At 45.6% G+C, this 21,707-nt stretch overlaps 3 protein-coding genes across 10 annotated transcripts in view; 1 reads left to right on the top strand and 2 right to left on the bottom strand.

The window, feature by feature from the left end:
- The window catches only part of VMP1 (vacuole membrane protein 1), a 74,595-nt gene extending 66,843 nt beyond the window's left edge, over positions 1–7,752 (bottom strand). The window contains exons 1-2 of one of the 2 annotated variants that reach the window (XM_068154820.1): positions 7,674–7,752; positions 3,343–3,474 (exon numbers count right to left, since the gene is read on the bottom strand). The gene's annotated coding sequence lies outside the window, so the exon portion shown is untranslated. Of the gene's footprint in view, positions 1–3,342; positions 3,475–7,377; positions 7,516–7,673 lie in introns of those variants that run through there. The other variant, XM_068154821.1, reaches the window with a different exon arrangement.
- A 58-nt stretch (positions 7,753–7,810) lies between these two features.
- On the top strand, positions 7,811–9,179 carry PTRH2 (peptidyl-tRNA hydrolase 2). Of its 4 annotated transcripts, none has more exons than XM_068154814.1 (3): positions 7,827–7,881; positions 8,258–8,407; positions 8,517–9,179. In XM_068154814.1, the coding sequence occupies exons 2-3, from the start codon at positions 8,402–8,404 to the stop codon at positions 9,051–9,053; spliced, it is 543 nt and encodes a 180-aa protein (XP_068010915.1). In that variant the 5' UTR covers positions 7,827–7,881; positions 8,258–8,401; the 3' UTR covers positions 9,054–9,179. The 4 variants fall into 4 exon arrangements, with proteins under 4 accessions (XP_068010917.1, XP_068010915.1, XP_068010914.1 ...); XM_068154813.1 differs by having other exon boundaries at positions 7,866–7,881; positions 7,996–8,407; XM_068154815.1 differs by having other exon boundaries at positions 7,867–7,881; positions 7,996–8,424.
- Positions 9,180–10,827: 1,648 nt separating this feature from the next.
- The window catches only part of CLTC (clathrin heavy chain), a 33,389-nt gene continuing 22,509 nt past the window's right edge, over positions 10,828–21,707 (bottom strand). For 2 of the 4 annotated variants that reach the window (XM_068154809.1, XM_068154810.1), the window contains 13 exons: positions 21,094–21,286; positions 20,474–20,631; positions 20,091–20,255; positions 19,895–20,002; positions 19,599–19,766; positions 19,278–19,427; positions 18,877–19,008; positions 18,612–18,722; positions 17,815–17,985; positions 17,338–17,559; positions 16,221–16,241; positions 13,271–13,346; positions 10,828–12,411 (listed from right to left, as the gene is read on the bottom strand). In XM_068154809.1, the coding sequence (XP_068010910.1) occupies positions 12,287–12,411; positions 13,271–13,346; positions 16,221–16,241; positions 17,338–17,559; positions 17,815–17,985; positions 18,612–18,722; positions 18,877–19,008; positions 19,278–19,427; positions 19,599–19,766; positions 19,895–20,002; positions 20,091–20,255; positions 20,474–20,631; positions 21,094–21,286 (1,800 nt within the window). In that variant the 3' untranslated portion in view covers positions 10,828–12,286. The remainder of the gene's footprint in view (positions 12,412–13,270; positions 13,347–16,220; positions 16,242–17,337; positions 17,560–17,814; positions 17,986–18,611; positions 18,723–18,876; positions 19,009–19,277; positions 19,428–19,598; positions 19,767–19,894; positions 20,003–20,090; positions 20,256–20,473; positions 20,632–21,093; positions 21,287–21,707) is intronic. The other 2 variants (XM_068154811.1, XM_068154812.1) reach the window with 1 other exon arrangement.

Genomic DNA, 21,707 nt, shown 5'->3' with positions numbered 1-21,707 from the left:
GTAAAACCAGTTTCTGGGATTTTATTTTGGAAAACAGAGTCCCACCAAGCTAAAGCATCTCATTTGCATTGCATTTCTCCCTGCAAGTAAACAGGACTTGCAGTTTTTGATATGCTGCTTTCCTTGGGGAAAAATAAAAGAGCAGTGCAACACTACAATGACAGGTTACATAAAACTCTCTAGTGGGGGAAATGAAATGTTTTACAGAGAAAACCCACCCTTCCCCTTTCATTTATGTTAGGCTTAAGAGCCAAGCAGCAGTTAAGGTTTGGTCAACAGGAGTCAGCTAGCCCCTTTGACTGAGAGTGCAATAATTCTGTCAATAAAATGTTACAAGATTTCAAATAAGGCATGTGTTCAGCATTTCCAGGGTTTCACAAGTCCATTTTAGACAGAAGTTTTTCAAAGCACAGGTACAAGCCTTGTGCATTACTTGCAACAGAGATAAAACTGCTAGCTACAGGGTAGTGATTAAAGGGATTTTACTTAAAATCCAACAGTTAAAAGCATTAGTGTCCAGGGAAGGAGTCCTCCCTCCAACACTTCCTTCCTGAAAAGAAATGCACAGAGACAGCAACCTGTCTGTTGAAACTTGGACCCTAGAATACCCAAACCACAAAGAAAGAATAACAAAACCGAGTGAAACAGCCTTGCAAAGGTTTGCTTCTGAAAGATGCTGCAGGGCTTCGCAGTCAGCCGAGGAGAGAGGACTGCCCTGCTGCAGGGAGAGTTCCACAGCCTCATTCTGCAGTCACTTGCAAGTGAAGGTTTGCTCTGAACTGCTAGTCAAACACCAGAGAAATGTGAAACTCCTTCTCTCCTCAGAGCAGTTTTGTAGCAGCCTGATGCTCTGGAAGTCAGTGGAGTTACACCAGCACTTAGTTGAGGATAACTGGTTGGTTGCTATGGTGATACAAGGATCAAATGTTTGGCCATCTCCTAATTTCATCAGGACAGTAAGTGCCCCGAGATGCTGGAGTGCTATGCTTCTACTGACTACAATGCTGTGCACTCATTTTCTATCTAAATATGTATTTCCACATATCTCCAATATATGCTCATACACACATGTATGTCACACCTTACAAGCACAAAGTGCAGAGGGGAAAGTTTCAACTAAGCAGCTAGAAAGCCTGATGTTCACAGAAAGCTGCTTAAGAAGCAAAAGCCATCAAGGCTTTCCCCACACACTCACACTACTAAAACAACTCCTAAATTGTTTACTTTAGGGAACTTCAGTCACGTTTTGTTGGCTTAAATATAACAAACACTTCAAAAACCACCTGAAGTTTAAGGGGAAGCCACATGTTCCTCATTTTGAAATTCATCTTTTCTTTCCTTGTGCAAACCTAGACTTCAAAATTGAAGTCTCAGTTGGTTTAGCCTCTGCTCTCAGCTTAATGGCATTTAAAGCAAATGAATTTACTGTGCTACAAACCGCCCACCGTGTGCCATGCTAAAACCTAGGCTGCACGCAACACTCCCTCTCCATGAACTGAATTCCACTGCAGGCCATTAAACATTTTACTGGCACATAAAAATCATCACTCTCTAGGGATCTCAGGTGCATTGTTACATACACATTGCAGCTCAACAGAGCCAGTTGTACCCTGCCTGCTTGGAAAGGCACTAATCTGAGATTAGCTTTGCATAACGCTACCTCAAGCACACAAGTCAACATCTACAGCAAAGCAGATAAAAGCTCCCCCTGCACACTTCTGTAGGGTGAATACTTGTCAAGTAGGTCCATTCTGCAGAAAAGCTCTAAAAATCTGTATTTGTGAACACAGTTGACTGGGAGATTTGATATCCACTACACTGCAAGCTCAAATAGGCTGAAATTCAGAAACCAAACCCTTACTGGCCTTAGAAAAACCCCTTGTTGATTAACCAAAGTCTAATTATACTCAGAGCATCTTAGCAAAAGGAGCAGGAGGATGTGTACCCAGAAAGCTCAGCTCTCTTGACCTGTTGCTCTATTTGATGCCTATTATTTTCCCTACTGCACTAATATCTCTTCATGGTTATTAACTGTAGTGGGAGTCTGACCCACAATGGAGTCATCCTTTATGAACTGAGCCCCCCGTCCTCAAATTCACACCAAATCCATGCCAGCTCACCACAGCAAATTAAATTCCAGCTGCTAAGCAGAGCTTCACTTCTTCTGAATGCTGAAAAAGACCCAGAGTCCATATCTAATAAAATTAATTTGCTTAATACATTGAGCAGTTACCAGCAATCATAAAAATAAACTATTTAAAAGAGTGAGGAAAACAACTCTGAACAGTTTTTGTATCAGGGTTGATTAGATCATCTGTGAGAGCTGTGCCCACACAAGAACTTCTTTGTCAGGCTGAACAAATAACCCACAATAAACCATTCAGCTTTAGTGCAACCCATAACATGAAGTATAAAAAGACAATTACTGCTAGTCAAAAATTTTAAATGGCCAACAAAAAAAGGGCTTCTGGTAACTGCCACTGGCACTTCACAGTGTAAGTGAGACAAAGCAAAACAAGCTATTAGAGCACCAGAACATCAAATCAGGCACTGCAACCTCTGCACTCCCTAAGTCAGAGAAAAAGACAAAAGTCTCTTTCTGAAGCTCTGGGGAGGCTGCTGAGGCACCCAACTGCTCGGTGCACTCACACAAAAGGAAACTGTTTAAGACAAGGCAGTTGGGTGCCTGCAGTGTCACTTGGAGGAGCAGAGTGTGGACTCACATTCTCTGCTAAGGATTTTTTGAGGACTCCTTTGCAATGTGCTGGAACAAGGAAGCTGTTAAACTGGCTGAATGATCTCACTGCTTTTCAGCCATTGTTTGAATCACTAATTCTTACCACTTCTTTATTAAAGAGACCCTGGAACTCTAATTCTCATCTCCAAAGTGACTTGTCACACAGCTGCTAGAACCAGATTTATAGCTCAGATCATCTTACTGATGTTCCTCAGCAACACCATTTACAGCCTGCTGCCACTTCTTGCATTTTAAGCCAAATGTTCTGATCCTGCCACTGACCTGCTGCTTCTTTATCCCCAGCTTTTCTGAGAACCTTTCCTCCTTCTTCTACATCATTGTTCTTCAAATACAATAAAGAGAACATTAGATTAAACCCCAGACTAAGCAGTTGCCCCAAGCTAGACAGTACTATGGTTTTGTTTCAGTCATCAAATGCTCTACAGAGGCAACAATATACACAGGGAGTAAGTTAACAGTTTGTGATGGTTCCTTGGCAAGGTAACAGTTTGGGGAACATTTTGCCTCAACAGTTGAAGACCATCTGGCACATGAACACATTCAGGTAAAGGAGGAGATCAGCCTGGAAGTAAAACATTACCTACCCTCTGAGCTCCGTACAACTACGTCACTCTTCGCTGCTCCTTCTGCTTCTGAAGCCAGTGGAACACACAACTACGTCCTCAGCTCTGCAGACATTCAAGACCAAAGCAACTGCTCCTCCAAACCTTCTGTCCCTACAGAGTAAGATAACACCATTCATCATGTGATACCAAACTGACACAGTCCCTAAGCTGAAGGTTAATAACTTTCCTAAAGATGAAAGAAAATAGAAGAAGTAACTGCTTGATTTCCCCCTCCCCCCCCTCCCCCATTCCTTTTGCACTCCTGGGAAGCATTCAATTAAAATAAATTAGGACACATCTGAAAGATGTTCAGAATCTCCACAGATTTAGCTATAATGGGTTTCCTTGGTATGAGTGCATTTATTGCCACACTAAAAATGTTGTTCTAACTAAAATAGTTTAATCCCTCAAAGGAGAAGCAATTCAGTTAAAGACCACAGCTTTCCATTTTGTGGGTTATGCCTCTGTACACCAGACCTATTTTCCCACTCCCAGCCCAAAACTGTTTTGAAAGAAGCCAAATCCTCTTCCAATTTAGAGTTAAAATTCCTGGTTTTCCAAAGAGACCTGGGGACACCTTTTAGGAAGGAATTAGTTCACACTGCTGGAACACAAGAGACAGGGAAGCCAGCATCTTTCTTTTGAGGTCCCTGCTGTTAAAGCCACCTCCATCAAACTGTTCTCTTTGGGGGATTTTCTGAGATGCAACACAAATACTGATGGTTGGTTGTGTAGATCAGTAGTAGAATCAGGTGATTTAAGCATGCAGTAGAGTCACACTACACATGAAATACAGAGATGAAAAGGCTTGGAGGATGGCAGGAAAGACACAATTCATATTGTTTGGGTGTCTGCAGTGAATTCTTGCTGAAACTTCACCTCCTTTCCCTCCAATAAATAAACAAAGAAGGGAAATTACAATGACTGGGAAGATGAACATTATCAGTGCAGCATTTCATACACAAGCAGCTCTGAGCTCCTTATGCTGGCAGGAGGCAGCAAGCCTGGGGTGAAGATCACAGCTCACAGAATGAGGCTGCTCCTCCCCTGGCTAGGACAACACTCAACCAGCTGCTGAGGAAACAGCTTCAAGATCATCAGAGGGTGCAATATGCTGCTGGGAGGGTGACCTGAGGTGATCACAGGAGACTTCCTTAGTGTTACTGCTGTGCTGCTATACTATCTTCAGTTTCCCAAGCTCAACTCTACCCTAATGTTGAATGAGACAGTGCTGTAGGGATTCAGGGACAGGTACCACCACAGCCCTGATCAAATAACAACCCTCAGGGAGGGCACATCACAGATGCCCAAGCAACTCTTTCACAAAACCAGTGACTTAGACTGACACCAGCTGAGATAAAACCTTTGGAGAGAGAAGCCACACAACACTGGGGAAAAAAAAGGAGTGCATCTTCATATCCAGGTGACTAACCAGACAGAGTCTCTCTCACATCCTCAGCTCCAGAGAACAGAAATCCATGCATATGCCAAGAAGTTTGTCTCACAGCCCTTGGACTGCACTCTGCCTTCAGAAGCTGGCAGTCAAGCCCTCCACAATCAGCCCCCTTATGCTCCCAAAATGCACAGAGACAGAAAGGGCACAGGGACTGTCACAAGATGTTAACACATCCTGCACAGAAGCAGCCTGCTAAAATTTGACTAGGACAGAACAAAGAGTTAGAAATTCTAAAGAGTATAAACCCAGCCCTAAGAACTGACACCTGACGCCTCCAGCACCTGGTGGAGAGTGCAGGTTTGGTAGGAACTTTGCCTTTATCCTATCTCCTGAGTGCTGGGAGGCAGTTTCCCCACAAGATGCTTGACCTTTATATCCAGAGATCTTCAGCATGAGGAGGTACAGCACAGATGACAGGAATGAAGAGGAGTACCTATGGAAACCCCATGGAAAACTGCAGCAGAAACATGCCCCTGAGACAATGGCTTCTTCTCACAGACATTACCAGTTTTTAACTGGAACCAGTTCAGGTTCCACCATGGGTGCCTTGCCTGTTGGATGACAATACACTGCCCATGCAGGCTGAGTCAGAGGCTAATTCTCAGCCTTGGAACAGAGAAGATTATTCTTTTAATAAGTCTGAAAGACACCAAACAATTGCCTGCCTCACTAACTTACAGTCTTCTGGGCCCAAACTGCAGCATTGAACCCAGCAAGGTCCTCCCTCAAGACTATGGTTCCAACCTGCTACAGAGACACAAAAAGCTCAGTGGTGCAACAGTTTCAAGGCTGTGCTCTTTGTTCTCATGGAATAGCAAAGTCCAGCCAGCTCAACACTTCTCCCTGAGGAACAAAAGTTAAAGTTCTAACCTTCAGATAATGGCATGTTTCCCATCACCATGACCCCAGAAAAACTGGCCTACTTTTACTATATGCCAGGAGGTTGGGTGTTGTTTCTCTTTCCTTTTCTTTTTTCCCCTCTCTTTAAAGACAAAACTTGTTAGGAAATAAGAGGAGATCTCAAAAATCTACACAGAACATTCTAATGAGAGGCAGTCAGAAGATGTAGTCAGAAATAATTGTGATGTTCAAAAGACAACCACAGGGAAAAAAAAGCTTTAAGGTAGAAATAGTGCAGACATTCCAGCTAAGAGGCTTGCTTCCACTGTACTCACCTTCCTCATGGCTACTACCCACTTGAAAGCTGCAAAGCCTCCTCCTATCCTTTCCCACAAAAATTACCAGCACCACTGACTCCAGTCCTTAAGTAGGACAAGGATCTTAGCACAAATTAATAAGTAGTGCTCAACTCCCCTTGCACAATGGCAAACATCTCATCTGAAAACATGGGATGAAGCCATCACTACAACTGTCACTTATGACCAAGAAGGAATAGGAAATGGCCAGCCCCATGCTGCAGAAATAATGGTCTGAAAGAGAACTGACAGAAGGAAGCCTATTTCAACATGCAAGTTAATGCTTAGATGTGTTATCATAAGGTAAGGTAGCAGAAAGCATGAGAACCCCCCAGATCTACCTATCTACCAGGAACTGGGGTTAAACAACCCTAGAAGAGCAAAAACAGGAAAAGAGTACCAAAAGCCACTGCTCAAACGAAATTCACATGCTCCAAGGCATAAAAGACCTCAGAGTGCTCAAGCTGTAATATTAGCATTAACTAAACCAGGATACCCACTTGTTGGTAAGCACACAGCAGAGAAAACAAGGACAGGAGAGAACCCTGAGGAAATGTCCTCTGTGCAGTTCAGAGTGGATAACCTGGATTCACAGCACTTCACACACAAACAGACCCTATCAAACAATTCTGACCCCTTCCCTCACACCAGCCAAATGCCTTGCCAAACATCTCTGAGGAAAAATGGGAATAAAATAGGAATCCTACTGCTTTATTACCTCCTTTAATCACTAAATGACACTGGCCAGACAAGAGAACTGAAAACCAGACAGACACATCTAGGTACTCAACTCCAGTCGGCAAAAATCAGACATTAAAGAGTTCTCGTGGATGGAGGCCTAACCACCTGAGCCCATCAGACAAGTCACAGGGAACAAGGACAGTCGGCGTGATGCAGAGGGTGCATCAGCCACCCAGCCGGGAAAGCACGACACATTTCTCCTGGAGATCCAGTCACAGAGCATCGGCAGCCGATGAATTTCTCAGTGTGTCATCAGGCACCGTCCCTTGGCTTACAGAGGCACGATTCTGTCACAGGGTTCCAGGTTTTTTCCCAGCGTGACGTGAAGCGTCCCGAGCAGAGCAGGTCTCCGTCGGGGTGCGGGATGAATTAGCAGCAGCGCAGCACAGCTCTCACCCTAACGACAGCGAGGAGCTCCCTCCCTCACCTCGGTGCCCGCTCACCCTTCCCGACCCCCCAGCCCTGCGCTCACCTCCCGCTCACCCCACAGGCAGCTCCCTCAACCCTCCAACTCCCCGCGGCGGGCCGGGCCCCTCCCGCCAGCCCTCCCTGCCGCAGGCTTGCACAACACCGCGTGGGCCGGCGCTGGGTCACGGTGCCCCGGGACACCACCGACCCTACCCGCTGGCGCTTCTCCCGGCCCCCCAGAAATTTCTCCCCGCCGCCCCGGGGCTGGATCTCCCGCCTCTCTTGCTCGCCACCGTGAAGACAGGAAACCGGGACCGCGACTCCACAGCAGCTGTGAGGGGATCGGCGCCGCGGTCGGTGCCGAGGGGGCGGGATAAAGGAAGCCGAGCAGGTGCGGCTGAGGAATGGGCGGGGGGAGTCCTGCCCGCCGAGGAAGCCCCTCGGGTAGCCGAGGCGAGACGAGGCAAGCTCCCGAGCAGTGCCAGCCCGGCCCGCAGCGCCGCACTCACCACACTCCGCGCCGGTCGCTACCGCTGGGCCCGGGCCAACCCGGAAGCGAGGGCAAGGCCAAATCCGCCCCCTCCCGCCCGCCGGCAGCATCACTTCCTGCGCGCCGCGCCCCGCTCCCGCCCTCGGCCCGCCCCTCTCTGGCACGTGCTGGTGGCGTCAGCTGTGGGCGACGGCGGAGGCGGCAGCGGCCTGGTGGGCGAGCGGCAGGTAGGGTGGGGGGGGGTAGGGTAGAGGTTACCGGCGGCACCCTGAGGGCCGCGGGCATCCGGGGTCTGGCTCGGCTCATTTCGCTCTCGATTTTTGCCCTCCCTTTTCCACCAGGTTTAGATGTATCCGATGCGGACCTGAGCGCTGCAGTCGCTTCCACCCGGGGGTGTCGCTGCGTGGGGCCTGGCGGGGCCGGGGCTGGCCGGGCTGCCGCAGCGCTCGGTGGAGCTGTAGGCGGCTCTGCGTTGCCCCTCCCAGCTAGTAGCCCTCAAGTGAATTTTAGTCGCTGCCTTGACACTCCCCTCCGCCCCCATTTTGCTGTTTCTCGCAATTTTCAGGTGTAACTTTAGCGTACTTTGCAAGTTTCTTTTTTTAGCTCAGTTTGCGAGTGTGAAGCCCAAAGCCCATCGCCGGCGGGTTGTGCACCGTCACTGCTGACGTGTTTGCCATTAGAAAGCCGTTGCTGGGAAAGGAGGAGACCGTGCACCACAGAAGGCGTCTGAGCAGCCTTTCCCAGTGCATGAAGGTGGAATAGTTTTCGGGGTTTGTAACAAATGCTGTCTCCAAATGACCAGGGGCACTCACGTCAGCTGAAAACTCCTCGAGTAAATTCTGGCTTTCCCCCCCTTCCCTAGGCAGCTTCCGAATCCATCATGGATTATCTCTCTAAACCCGGGCTCCTCAGCGTCATCGCTGGCGTTGCGTGTGGAGTGTGCCTGGGCTGGGGCCTTCGTGGGAGGCTTTTCAGGCAGCCCAAAGTCAGAGTGGCTGCATCTGCAAACAACCTGGGGAGTGAAGCTGACATCATGGGAGAGTCTGGGGAGTTCAAGATGGTGCTGATTGTCCGCAACGATTTGAAGATGGGGAAGGGTAAAGTAGCAGCACAGTGTTCCCATGCTGCCGTGTCTGCCTACAAGCAAGTTCAGAGAAGAAATCCTGAGCTCCTGAAACAGTGGGAGTACTGTGGACAACCTAAAGTGGTCCTCAAAGCTCCTGATGAAGAGACTCTGATTCAACTCCTGGCTGATGCTAAACACCTTGGACTGACTGTGAGCTTGATACAAGATGCAGGTCGTACTCAGATAGCTCCAGGTTCCAGGACAGTCCTTGGTATTGGACCAGGACCAGCTGATCTAGTAGATAAAGTTTCTGGTCAGCTAAAACTCTTTTAAACTGGGGACCACAGAAATCTGAATGCACTGGTGTCTATCAGTCCTGCAGGGATAAAGCCCAAGTCTGGGGCTTTGTTCATGCATTTTCTCAGTATAAATAAAACAACCAGTTTTTGTAAGACACTGGCACTTGTAAATCATGAGTTTCTAGCTTTTGTATTGTGTAGTGAAGTGGAAAGTGGGGCTGAAGGCAGAGGAGCCTGGTGCCAGTGTAGGTAATCCACACTCAGAGAGGGAATTGCAGCAAAAAGGGCCAAGAAGGAGCTCTTTTCTGGGTGCTTTTTGAAGCTGGGGAAGCAGCAGGCTTGTGCCTAAGGGCTTGCAGCTTGTGGAGAGCTGCTCAGGTATTGTGGGCAGAACCAGCACCCAGGGGCCCAAGAAGTCTCAGGGAGGGCAGGAAGGAGTCCCTGCCCACCAAGCAGAGGTGAGTTCAGTTGATTGCAATGGTCCCCTCTCAGAAGAAAACCCAGCATAGTGACCACAGAAGTAAAAGCCATGGCCAGGAGACCCAAATGGAGCTGCCCCACAACTATGGAGCTGTCCAAGAGTTTGGTTAATGTTCAGGGTAAGCTGGGTTATGGTTGGACTCAAAGCCTTAATGATTCTATGATGGGGCTAGTAAAGTTTTGCTAGCTCTAAGAAAGAACAGGAACCCACTGTTTTTAGGACTTGTGCAATTGAGGACTTTGCATTTTCTCTGCATTACTGCCCAAACAGAAGCTTTAATCAAACTTAGCAAGTTCTCCCTCCCTCTTTTAGGAGAGGTTTTTTTCAGGGAGATGTTCTTTACTTCAGGAAAGAAGAGCTGTTGAGGCAGTTAAAAATTGCCCCATGCTGTAGCTGGGGTAGCTGTAGCCGACTTCCTTCACAGTTTCTAACTGATGCAATAGCTTGTAGCTGGTATGAGCCCAGCCAAGTTGAACAGGCTTTGCAGCCCAGACCTTCAGAGGCAGAGGGCAGCTGAGAGAAGCTGTAACCAGGGCTGCTTTTGGGAGGTGCCTGTGGCTCCTGCCTTTGCCCAGTTCAACCCAGCTGCAGGTGTTACCCCACATGTAAACACCTGGTTATACAGCACCTAACTTAAACCCTGGTTTATTGGGGGGTTGGATCAGCAAATCTTAAGGCTTAAGAATGTTCAGGACATTCATACAGGAATGTTACAGGAATGTTCAGATCACTGTGATCATAGCACACATGTGAATTTACCCCTGCTGCTCCTCTGCAGCTTTAACACTATGAAACACCTGTGAGTAGGTGGACCCTGTATAAAGTTCATTTTACTAACAAATCAGTTTTGTGATAATGCTACTTTTGAGCAGGTCTTGCAGCTTCTCAGCTGTCTGGTCTTCTGTTCTCCCCTATTTCATAACAGCTCAGCTGGATTTGTCTCCACCAAGGTTATGGACCCAGAGAGGTTGACATGCAAGTGTAATAAACAGACAAAGGAGAAGTTTTTAAACTGCACCTCATCTTCAGCATAATTCTTTTCAAAGACTGACCCTACTCACTCCACCCTCCTGAACAAAGAGCTAGAGCCTGTGGCTGGTTAAGGCTCCCATATGCAGTCATCCTTACATGCACAGCCCCTGCAGTGCTCACCCACTAGAGCTAGTCAGGAGTTCTTGGAATCCCAGTAAGAAGCAGGAAGAGAGGCCAGCCTCAGAGCTGGAACCTGACACTGTGGATGGCTCCTGCTTAAAAGACAGAAGCTTCTACAGCTACCATAGCTCTGGCCAGCACTGAGACTCAGGACACTCAAATATGACAGTATTCATAGAGAAACATTTAAGTCAATTTTATTTGAAGCTAAATATATTTAAGGCAACTTACATACCTAGAACATGATCTCAATTTAACTGACACACCCTACTACAAGCCTAACGTATCACCTGCTCAGATATGCTGTAGTTGACCACAAGGCAGCCAACCATTGAAAAGTGCTATTTTCTTCTCTCTGGCATAGTCTTCCTCTAGAAAAAGCATTTTGTGTTTTTCTTGTATTGCCCCCTCAGTGCAAGACACCGCTAAAGGTCTCCATTGCTGCCCTTTCCTGCTGGCCCCTCACACCTTTGCATGTCCCTGCACGCCCCACACCGCTAGCACTGTAACACTTGGTTCAAGGTGGAAGGTCCTTTTTGAAGCCAGTAAAGTGAAGCTACCACTGTGCAGCATGTCCACAGTCCAGTAATTTATTTTTTTTTTTCCTTTTAAATTGAGTAATTTCAAATTGCACAAACAAAACTGAACAGCAATATGCTTGAATTCTCTCTTCTGTACACTCAAAACAGTGATCTAAAACACCACAATATCCAACATACACAAACCTCAGGGCAGGGGTTAGTAAATACACAGATTGGAATCATGGTGCTCTGTTCCTGAATGGAATGTCCCACAAAAAGCACAGGATACAGCACAACATAAGGTTCATCTGTTACATATGGAGTGAGCAAAAAGACACTAGCAGTTTCTCTATGCATAACTGGGAAAAACCTGCATAGGTTAAGGAAAGAAAAACGAAAAAGAAACCCAAAGAACCCCAAACTTTGTACTCTTTTTGTTTTTAAGTCAGGCAAGGTCGTCTTGTACGCGTTTGTGACTGCTTTTAGAGCTATGCAATCCAACCAGGGTAGGATATGCTGATTAGTGTTGTCTCTTGTCAGCAAGTCTTGCAAGGTCAAATACAAGAATCTTCGCTTTAGCTTTCTCTGGATATAGAGTGAGACTTAAATGCGTTTGGAATGAGACGGTACATACTGTAAGCTGCTCACGTACAATGAACTTAAGATTCAGTATTAGAGTTTAAACACTAAGGAGAGTGCAAATCAGAATCTTTCACAACAGACTTAATGGGAAGAAGCAGTCCTGGAAACAAACAAACAAAAAAGTAGAAAAAGAAAAAAAGAAAAGGGGAAAAGGAAAAAAAAAAGCACCCAGTGGAACGAAAACAGAACAAAAGAGTCGTTTAGAAACTATTCCCCCTTTTGAAAGTAAAAGTCTGAGTGACATGGAATGTGAAAAAGAAAAAGAAAAGGGAAAGAAACCAAAATCAAATCAAAAGGATCGAAGAGAAGTGATTCGAATCGTTTGCGCTATCAAAACCAGTCCTTCATGAAGTAAAGGTTACGAGAACACGAGGCAGAGCTCTTGCTTTTCCCTGTTATGAGTTAAAGCGGGGAGGGACGGTGGAGTTTCAGTAAGAAAATACACTAGCTCCCGACCGACTTGTGCTGCTCTCACATGCTGTACCCAAAGCCAGGCTGCGGCTGCCCGTAGGGAGGTGCAGTGTAGCCATAGCCAAAAGGTGCTTGGGGAGGAACTGCCACGCTGGGTCCCGCTGTCAACATCAGCTGTGGCTGACCTGCAAGACAGAACAAGGGGCAATGGATGTGAACTACAGCACAGGAAGTTCCCACCTCAACATGAGGAAGAACTTCGTTACTGTAAGGGTCAGGAAGCACTGGAACCTAGAGAGATTGTGGACACTTCTCTGGAGACTTTCAGGACACGTCTGGATGTCAGGTAGTGATAGGACTAGGGGGAATGGAATGAAGCTGGAGGTGGGGAGATTCAGGCTGGAGGTGAGGAGGAAGGTCTTCACCATGAGAGTGGTGAAGCCCTGGAATGGGTTGTCCAGGGAGGTGGTTGAGGCCCTGTCCCTAGAGGTGTTTAAGCCCAGGCTGGATGAGGCTCTGGCCAGCCTGATCTAGTGTGGGGTGTCCCTGCCCATGGCAGGTGGGTTGGAACTAGATGATCCTTGTGGTCCCTTCCAACCCTGACTGATACTATGATACTATGTCTTCCTGTGTGACCTGAGCTAGATTCTATGATCCTGTTCTGGCAGGGGGGTTGGACTCAAAGATCTCCAGAGGTCCCTTCCAAACCCTAACATCCTGTGTGATCCTGTGAACAGTTTGAGCTGTATTCCTTTGTACTGAGTGTTCAGTCAGCAGAAAGCCTGCAGCTTCCCTGGAGACACCTGCATGTTTAGCTTCAACAACAACTCCCTAAGGCTGAGCTAGGACAATCTGAAATCCTGCAGCCCATATCCAATCTTAGCAGCAGAGTTAGCTAGTATTTTGGAACACATTCCCTCGAGACTCAGTGTCACATGAAGGACATGCCCGTGTCTAAGGGCTTCCTTGGGAAAAGCCACTCCTAGGGAAGCGCCGAGTTAAAAGCAAGATGTGTTACTGCCGACACAGGAACTCAGGCATTACCATAAACGATCGGTTGTGTTTCTGTAGCCTGCTCCTCTTCCTTTCTCAAAGACTCTGATGCATCCAGTTTATCCACCTGGAATTGAGACCAACAATTAAAAAAACTCCTCCAAAAAAGGTACTTACTGATGGCAGAGAAGTGGAAAAGCCTTAGTGTTAACACCCATCAAGAAAAGGAGACCGTTTACAAGTTAAGATCAAATCAAGTAGCAATGTTGGTACTGGTGCAGTCAAGATTGTCCATTTCCTGAAAAAACCCTAATTGAGGGATTTGTGGAACTTTGAAAGCTCACTCCAGGCTGAAGCTTTATATGAGAGGTCCCATAGTGGACTAGAGCTGCTTTGACATCAGTAAGCTCATCAGTCACTGTTGCTCCAACTGCTTCAGACCAACAGCCTTAGGACACCAACTCAGATTTTAGTGTCAGTGGAGACCTTTGGTGCTGGAGCAATTACTAAATGCCCAGACCTGGAGAGGTTTCCCTGAGTAGAACATTGAGGCAAAGTAATCTGAAGTTGTTTGTATTGGGCAGACTGCAATAGCATCCGACATGTCACTTGAGCCTCAAGATTTCACTTTCCAAACCCATTCACTCATGCAATTTAAGTTCAAATGCAGAGAATGCATGTGTATAAGACTTGCTTTTTTCCACGCTAGAACTGTGTGGCAGTCAGCCTAAACCCACCAATACTCAACTTGTTGGAGCTTAGTACACAGTAACAAGACAAGACTGGCCAGCTTCACTCTGCTGCACAGCGAGTACAACTGTGCTGTTAGCCCACCCCTACAGAAAAGCAAGAGAAGAAACTTGTTCTGTAGTGAATTGAAGTATTGCTTGGTATTAAAACAGATCCAAGAAAACTCAGCATTGCTACAGTCTAAGGCAGGCCCTGGAACTAAAACCACAACAATTAGGTATTGCTCTTTTACCTAGGAGATAAGATTTAGGATGAAGTCAGAGACAATCACGCCAATTATTTTTTAAGACAGGAAGACAACTCACAAACCAGATTAGTCTTTCAGTTCACTTGTGTCCTTCATAAAGGAGTTTGAAGACAGGTTTCCTGTACTTACACAGGGTCAGCATTACTTAGCTACCCCAACATCCATGAGTTGGAACAGTTTCCAGCTTAACTGTGCTACGTTAGCAAATATTTGCAGGCAGCTCTAACTGCCTTCATCCATTTAGCTGTGAATTACAACATGGGTTCCATAAAACTGTTAATTTGTAACCTCAATTAGAGGCATAAGTCCTGAGCTTTAGAGTTCATTCATTGACTGGGCTCTCATGGCAAGCTTTTTTGTTGCCTCACACCAGTATCTGGCTTGCTGCTGTCAAAGTGCACAGGAATGTATGCCAATGCTTCAAGACTCATTTCCAGACACTGTGCTGAGAACTGCACTGTTTAACTCAAACAGCAACACACTGAACACAGAAGCACAAGTTTAGAGATGCAAATCCAAGGAGAATGTGCAGAGTTTGCTACTAAGCAGAGGCATTTGGTTTACAGGAACTTGGAAAGCCTCAGGCCCAGGACATTTAATGCATTTTTGAGCCAGTTTTGATGCCTCCCCTCAGAGCTAAACAAGCAGCACAAGTTTGAAACCAGCCTGCAGGATGGTTCTTACACCACTTGCTTGAGCATCACCAGGTTCAGTACCCTACACACTTGTAGCGAGATTGTTTTAAAGGCTTTTCCACAAGGACTGCAATAAGCTGCAGAGGAAAAGTAACATGCATTCAATGTTATCGTGTCATGTGTGCATGAAAAAGAGGCAAAAGTACTGAAGCAAGAGTGAGGTCTGAAGATGACTGCCATACAGGCTCCCCCCAAAAATCCACAAGCAGCCCACAGCAATGCCTTGTAGCTTAAGGAGTAGTGGGATGTGATCGCAATGACTGCTACACATGCGTAGTTTATGCAAACACTGCAGTTCAGTTACCTTTTTTCACACACACGCTTTCTTACTGCCTCACTTACTAGCTGCTGAAGGACCTTACACTATGCATTTTAGTCAGGTTAGCCTTGAGCTCCAGTGGTGTCATTACAGACATCTTGTCACCGAGAAGCACTTTGCATTTAGTCCATCTTCCAGCCATTTGTCAGGTGTTTGCCCTCTGCTCAACCACATTAATGGAGAACTGGCACTAGGGCTGACCTCTGCTCTAAGGAGAATCAGTGTGCTATTTGTACAGACACAGAGGGACAGAGACCTTAGAGACTGCCCTTTGGAAGGGCAAAACTGCATAGCAAAAGGCAAGCCTCAGAAGAGCAGTAAGCATTTCAATGAGGTAGCAAGAGCAGTTTAGTGAAGCTGAAGAGCTTGGAAGGCAGTCTTTTTGCACAACTAGAAGAAATTACTACAGGGAAGAGAACCACAGACTTGGTCTAACAGCTGAAGTTTTAAGTTGCTACATGAACTAGAGCACCATGTGGATTAGACTAGCACCATGAGAACTGGACACCTGAATGAGGAAGAGTCTCTTCTGAAGCAGCTAGTATCTACTTCACCTACTGTCAGCACACATTAGTAATGGTCAAGAGATCAGGAACTGGATCACAGTCCTTAGACTAGCAAATGCCATACTGGTTTATGGTTCAGAGTGCTCCAGGACTTAAATTATGTCTTATTGTAGGAGGTTAGCCCAGATTGGCCAAATAGTAGCACTTGTGTATCTGTTCTATACCAGGCTGACTGTGATCCAACTGATCACCTGTAGGCCCTTCCTGAGGATCTATTAGCTTATTAGTAGCAAATGAATCTACTTTTGTCCTACAGCACTAGCTACTTGTAAAGTTAAACAATTTGCATATGCTTTAGTGATATTTTGTTTTGGGGGAAAGCAGTAGCAGCAGTGTAATAAACATAGGAAAGAAAAAAACTCATGCAGAATCCTTAGACTTAGTCCTCCAGACTTAAAGATGGAAAACAAGAATCAACTTTCACCTTTTCCTTTATTGCATCAACCTGCAAAGGAATTCAGAAGGTGCAGCTTAGAAAAATCAAATTCCATATTTAGCATATAAAAAGGTAGAAACAAAAGTGTCAGGGAAGAAATTATTAAGGTACAGGCGAGTAAAACCAAAGATACACCAGAAGTATCTGCTTTAGAAAGGCAGCTCTGCTTGTTGTTAGATCTTACTGCATTGATTTCATTAGCTACACTACAGTTACACTCTTATCCTTTAGTAGATCATGAGATTTTAATCTTTAAGGATCCTACTCCAAGGCTACTGGTCTCAAAAGAGGCCTAGTATTAGTGTGGTACATCAGGCACAGCTGACAGGCAATGCTGTTGATTAGACAGCTCCCAACCTCCCCCAAGATAGAGCATTTAAGGATAGCAGGTTGCTGTAAGGCTACAGAGTAGTCCTGCCTTTAGAAGTACCAGCCAGGTAAATCTCTGACAAACAGGAACTCTTGTCTTCATTGACTAAGCTTGAGTTTAGCTTTTACTTCTCACAGAGTCTTAACCATTAAGGAATTTACCCCATTTCACTCAAGACACTCTGAAAGCTTTGGCTGGGCAAATCTCACTCCTGACACTTGGTATTTAACTCCAATGTGGTTCAAGTCTGTCAGATCATAACCAAGCACTGTCCCCATCCTAAGTCACTTTGAACAAAAGCTGAGTCAAAATTAGTGCAATTAAGTATCAGAGTCACATTTTAGAGTTAAATGCACAGCAGACCAAGTTAACTCCACATCTAGCTACAAAGCTTTTTTAGTATCTAGTCTAAAAATGTTAGAGCTTGATCACAGCTGAGGTTCCTGACATGGCACATGAAAAGCCCAAATTCTGCAGCTACTTTAAGACACTGCCCATGGTCAGGCAAATACTACTGATGTAGGTTCCAAAACTGGTAGATAGAGTGAAGTCTGCAAGTGTTTCAGTCTCTTAGAGGGCGAAGTCTCTCCCCAGATGGACTGAAAAATAAGTGTGGACATGGACAGACAGACATTTGACAAAGCCCACATTGATGTTAGTAGCAAGCAGACAGTTTCAAGGCATACACCACAGTGACTAACAAGCTCTCAGTGTTGGAGAAGCACCTGCTCTTACCTTGGTCAAGTACTCCTTCATGACCTGAATGAAGTATGGCATGGCAAAGTCCATGATGTTGTGCCTCCACGCTGTTTCCAAGACAACATCTGGCCTTAGGAGATCATAGCAGGTGAAGAGACAAGCACCAAAGCATTCTCTCTTGTTCTCCTGCAAGAACCACTGCAACAACTCTTCTGCCAACTCCGTATCTTTGGATTCTGAAGCATACTGCATTGCATCCTACAACAGGAGAGTCTGTTTAGCCTCAGGTGCCACAGTAAACCCACTGACATGGCTGTGAGTCTGCAATCTGCTACTGAGATCAGCAGAGACAGTCTATGACGCGTTTCCAAGGAATCTATTCATCTACTGCCACTCTGAAGCAAGATTTGCCAGATCAACAACAGATACCGCCCAGTGGCGTCCAAAAAGATGCAGCTTTACCACAGAGCCTCCAAAACAAGGCAGGCATGCAGAAGCAGGCCTGTGTCTTACCTTATACAGCCTGTCCTTCTTACAGAGCTCCACGCTCTGCTTCCAGCGGTTGTTTCCTTTGAAGAGGTACGCAGCGATTCTTCGGAACTCTATTAGCTCATGTTTCTCCAAACGTTGAGCAAGAGAAATGTTGTCAAAGTTGTCATAAGCATCTATAGAAGTCCTAAGAGCCTGAATTAAACAGGAAGAAGTTATTCACACCTCAGATGCACAACTGCATCCCCAAAGATGCAAATGATTTTCAAGTGTTCTATATTCCTGTGTCTAGGATAAAGTACTCTAGCCAGACCTGCAGAGGTCTGTTTCTTTTGAGAAACTGATGGCTGACACACATTTTAGAGTACTTCACTTATTTTTAGTGGTGATTGCTGAGGTTAAGAGCCTCTGAATACCAAGCAGCTGTTCTCTGACAGCAGAGCATCTAGACATCAAAACCCTTTCTGTAAGTTCTGTCCATAGCACCCACTGCTTGCCTTAAATAAAGGCATTTGTCACCTAGTGCCCAGTCTATCCCTAGCAGGAATGACCCAAAAAGCTCCCAGAAACACTAACAGTTCTCCACTTAATCCCTAACTAGTCACCATTAGCTCACTTTGAGGAACATATGGTTAAGGAATGCTAAGAGCAAGTAGCTAAAGTCTACCTAAAACAAGAGAGAAATCTGTTTTCGCAGAGTTTGAGAACATTATGACACAGGAGCCAGCTTGAAACTCAGGAATAGCTGCTTCTATCACAAAGCATGTGAACATGCCAGTTGATGCCCATTCCAGGTACTACCAATCCAAGACAAGACATACCTGGTAGTCTTCTTCAATAATGAAGAGGTTGTTCAGGGACTCATTCACTGATTTGTTGTTGTGATTCTGAACAGAGCGCAGGTAAGGCTTAACCAGTGGTAGCTGTTTAACCTGCAAGGAATCAGAGATGTTAGTATCAAGAGAGCTTTCTGTAGAGATCTCCTCACATTTTCCTGTGAAAATGTTCAGCATTTTAAAATACTGCTACAACTAAATGCTTTTCCAGTTGTAACTTTGTCTTTCATCTGGACAGCAGGAAAGTTACCTTTGTGAAGAAGGTCACTGCACGAGTGTGGTCAAGCCGAGGGGACAACACCATCAGCAGATCATTGAGCAACAGAGGCTTAAATTCCAAATAGAATTGAATTGCCTTGTAATACAGCTCCACATTGGCCACCTAGGGATGAGGAAGGATGCATTCAGAGCAGAAATAGGATTATAAAGGAAACCAAATTAAAGACATAACCTCAGATATTCCTGCACAGCTGTGCCACTCATCCAAGACTCATTCTTGTCTTAAGAAATCTCTTTAGTTACTGTCGTTGACTTGCTTTGATACATGTGACAATGAGAAAGCAGCTGAGTTTTAAACAGACTACTAGTGAAGGAAAAGAACTGAAGTGCACACAGCAAGAAGTTTACTTCCTTTCACTATAAAAGTATTACCTTAGTGATGATATCTTTGAACTGGCCTTCCTTCCAAGCATCTGTTGGGTGATTCATCATTGTGATTATGGCATTATCATATTCTTCATATTTATCATACAAGAACACCAGTTCAGCCCAGAGATGGGCTTGTTCTGCAGCTCTCAGAACCTAAGCAAGAGGCACATTAGAAATTCCAGTTAGCATAAGTTGCTATTGGTGTCCATCAATATTCAGGCTTTAGTGCTATTAATATCCTCAAGAGCTGCTGCTGCAAAAGCTAGGGTACAGACAATCCCCACAGATGTGTTTGTAGCTAAATTTAAGGCCTCAGACTCTCACCTTGGGAATGTTGACTCTGGACCAGAACAGCTCCAAGTGCTCCCTCATCTTCTGTGGCTTGAATTTGGAGTAGAGAATGGCTAGCTCTGTGAACATCCCCATGTGTGCTCGCTCAAGTCCCAGTGCTGCTTCCAACATAGTTATCAGCTCTTCAAAGTAGCCACGATCCTAAGAGACACAGGCAGACTGTTAGAGGTGTTTCACATTAGGAACAAACTAGAAAGTTAGTTTTCTTTTGGACAGTTGCCATGAAAGATTTCAGACTTTGCCTGTGCCACAGGAGTCAGCTTAATTACCTGGTAATAGTTGATTAGCTCTTCCAACTCATCTGCATGCACCACAATATGGAGTCCACACATCTGAGCCAGGCGGAACTCCTTTCCATCAACGCAAGCAAAGCAGACCTGAAAGAGACAATGGTATTAGGGCTTAACATCCAAGCTTCTGAAGAGGCCACAGCTCTGAAGTACCTTATTCAGTCACTGAGTTTACCTCTTTCCAGGTGCGAGTACTGTTTGCTTTCCGAGCACCATCCACAGCTGCCTGGTATTCACCCAGGTGAACTAAAGTTGAGGCCAAACGGCCAAAGTTGGATACATTGTTATACAAGAGCTTAGCTGCTTCATACATCTTCTCATCATAGCAACGATCGCCAACCTACAGGAGAGCACAACCAGGTTAGTCTTGCAGCATTTCAGTCAAGGGTTTACATAAAACATGCAGTGTTCAAGCCATTATTAAAATGGAAATGCCTTTAAAGTCCAAGATCTGTCGGTACTTCTAAAGAGACACAAAGTCCCAACACCCCTCCAGTTAGCAAGGCCTAAGAGGCCTGCAGCTGTGATAGACCAAAACTGAAACTCATCCCCACTCACTTGCTGGATATGTGCATTGTTGGGTCCATTGATAAACTCCTCGAGCTCTGCTAGACGGTTTGTCTTAGCAAGAGCAAAGATTAACTCTGTTTCCACGTATGACTCCCGGGCCTTCTTGCGTGCCATCTGGAGATACTTCACCAGTTCCTCCCAGTTTCCTGTGAAACAAAGTTCAGAATGCTCAATTCTTGCCATTGAGGACACTTGTGCTTAAGCTACATACACACACTATAGTACCAGTTCAACCTTGTTTGACTTAAGTCCTTCTACAGCTATTCCCCAGCAATCAAGACCAGCCCTTACACTACACACAGATGAACTCATCATACCATGGGCCTAACCAAATATATCCTGGTGCTGAACTCTATGCAAAAACCTCCTTAATAGCAACTGTTCTGAGAGTAGTATCCAGCTAGCTAAAGTAGTTAGTAATTATAACAGAGTAACTGCAAACAGAATACACTGTCTTCTCCCATTCAGATTCAGAGCAGCCTTGGTAAGGCCAGAGTCCTCTGCTTGCATCCAAGCACAGGTTTGGCAGAACTGTAGTTTGAGCAACAGACCACGCAACAGGGCTGAGCAACACCAACAGCAAAGACTTAAATAAAACTTAATCATACCACTGGCATTGGCAGCTTGAACAACTTCCATGTACGAGGAAGGATCATCTGCTTTAATATATGAGTCAATTGCTTCCTTTACCATTCCCTTCTGAAGCTGTGCTTTAGCCAGCTGACTCCACACAGCAGGCTCATTGCAGCGTTCAGCAAATTCATATGCACGATCCAGGTTTCCAATGTGCTCTATTAACACCTAAAGAAAGGGTTACCACGATCAGCCACTGTCCAGAAAGGTCAGTTTTACAAGACACTGAGCTGTGCTTATGTTAGCTCTTACATGGATCCATAGCTGCTCTAGATAACCCACACAGGAGAAAGGTTATGCTTATGAAGTTTCCCTTAGTAAAGGGTTCAATACAATGTTTGTTCTACTTTAAGACAGGACACTGAACAGTTCCAGTCACTTTGATAATTGGTTTTAAGTACTCAAGTCAGAGTCTCCTCTGTCCAGGGAGGTGGTGGAAGCACTATCCCTGGAGGTGTTCAAGAAATGTGTGGACATGGCACTTGGGGACATAGTTTAATGGCCATGGTGGTCTTAGATTGACAGCTGGACTTGATCTTAGAGGCCTTTTCCAACCAAACAATTCTATGATAAGCTCACAGCAAAGTCC

Source organism: Melanerpes formicivorus, unplaced genomic scaffold (genome assembly GCF_026170545.1).
Source record: "Melanerpes formicivorus ecotype bairdi unplaced genomic scaffold, bMelFor1.0.p_v2 SCAF_29, whole genome shotgun sequence".
Taxonomy (NCBI): domain Eukaryota; kingdom Metazoa; phylum Chordata; class Aves; order Piciformes; family Picidae; genus Melanerpes; species Melanerpes formicivorus.
Note: the sequence above shows the minus strand (reverse complement) of the source record. Positions and strands in the feature narration are given on the sequence as shown.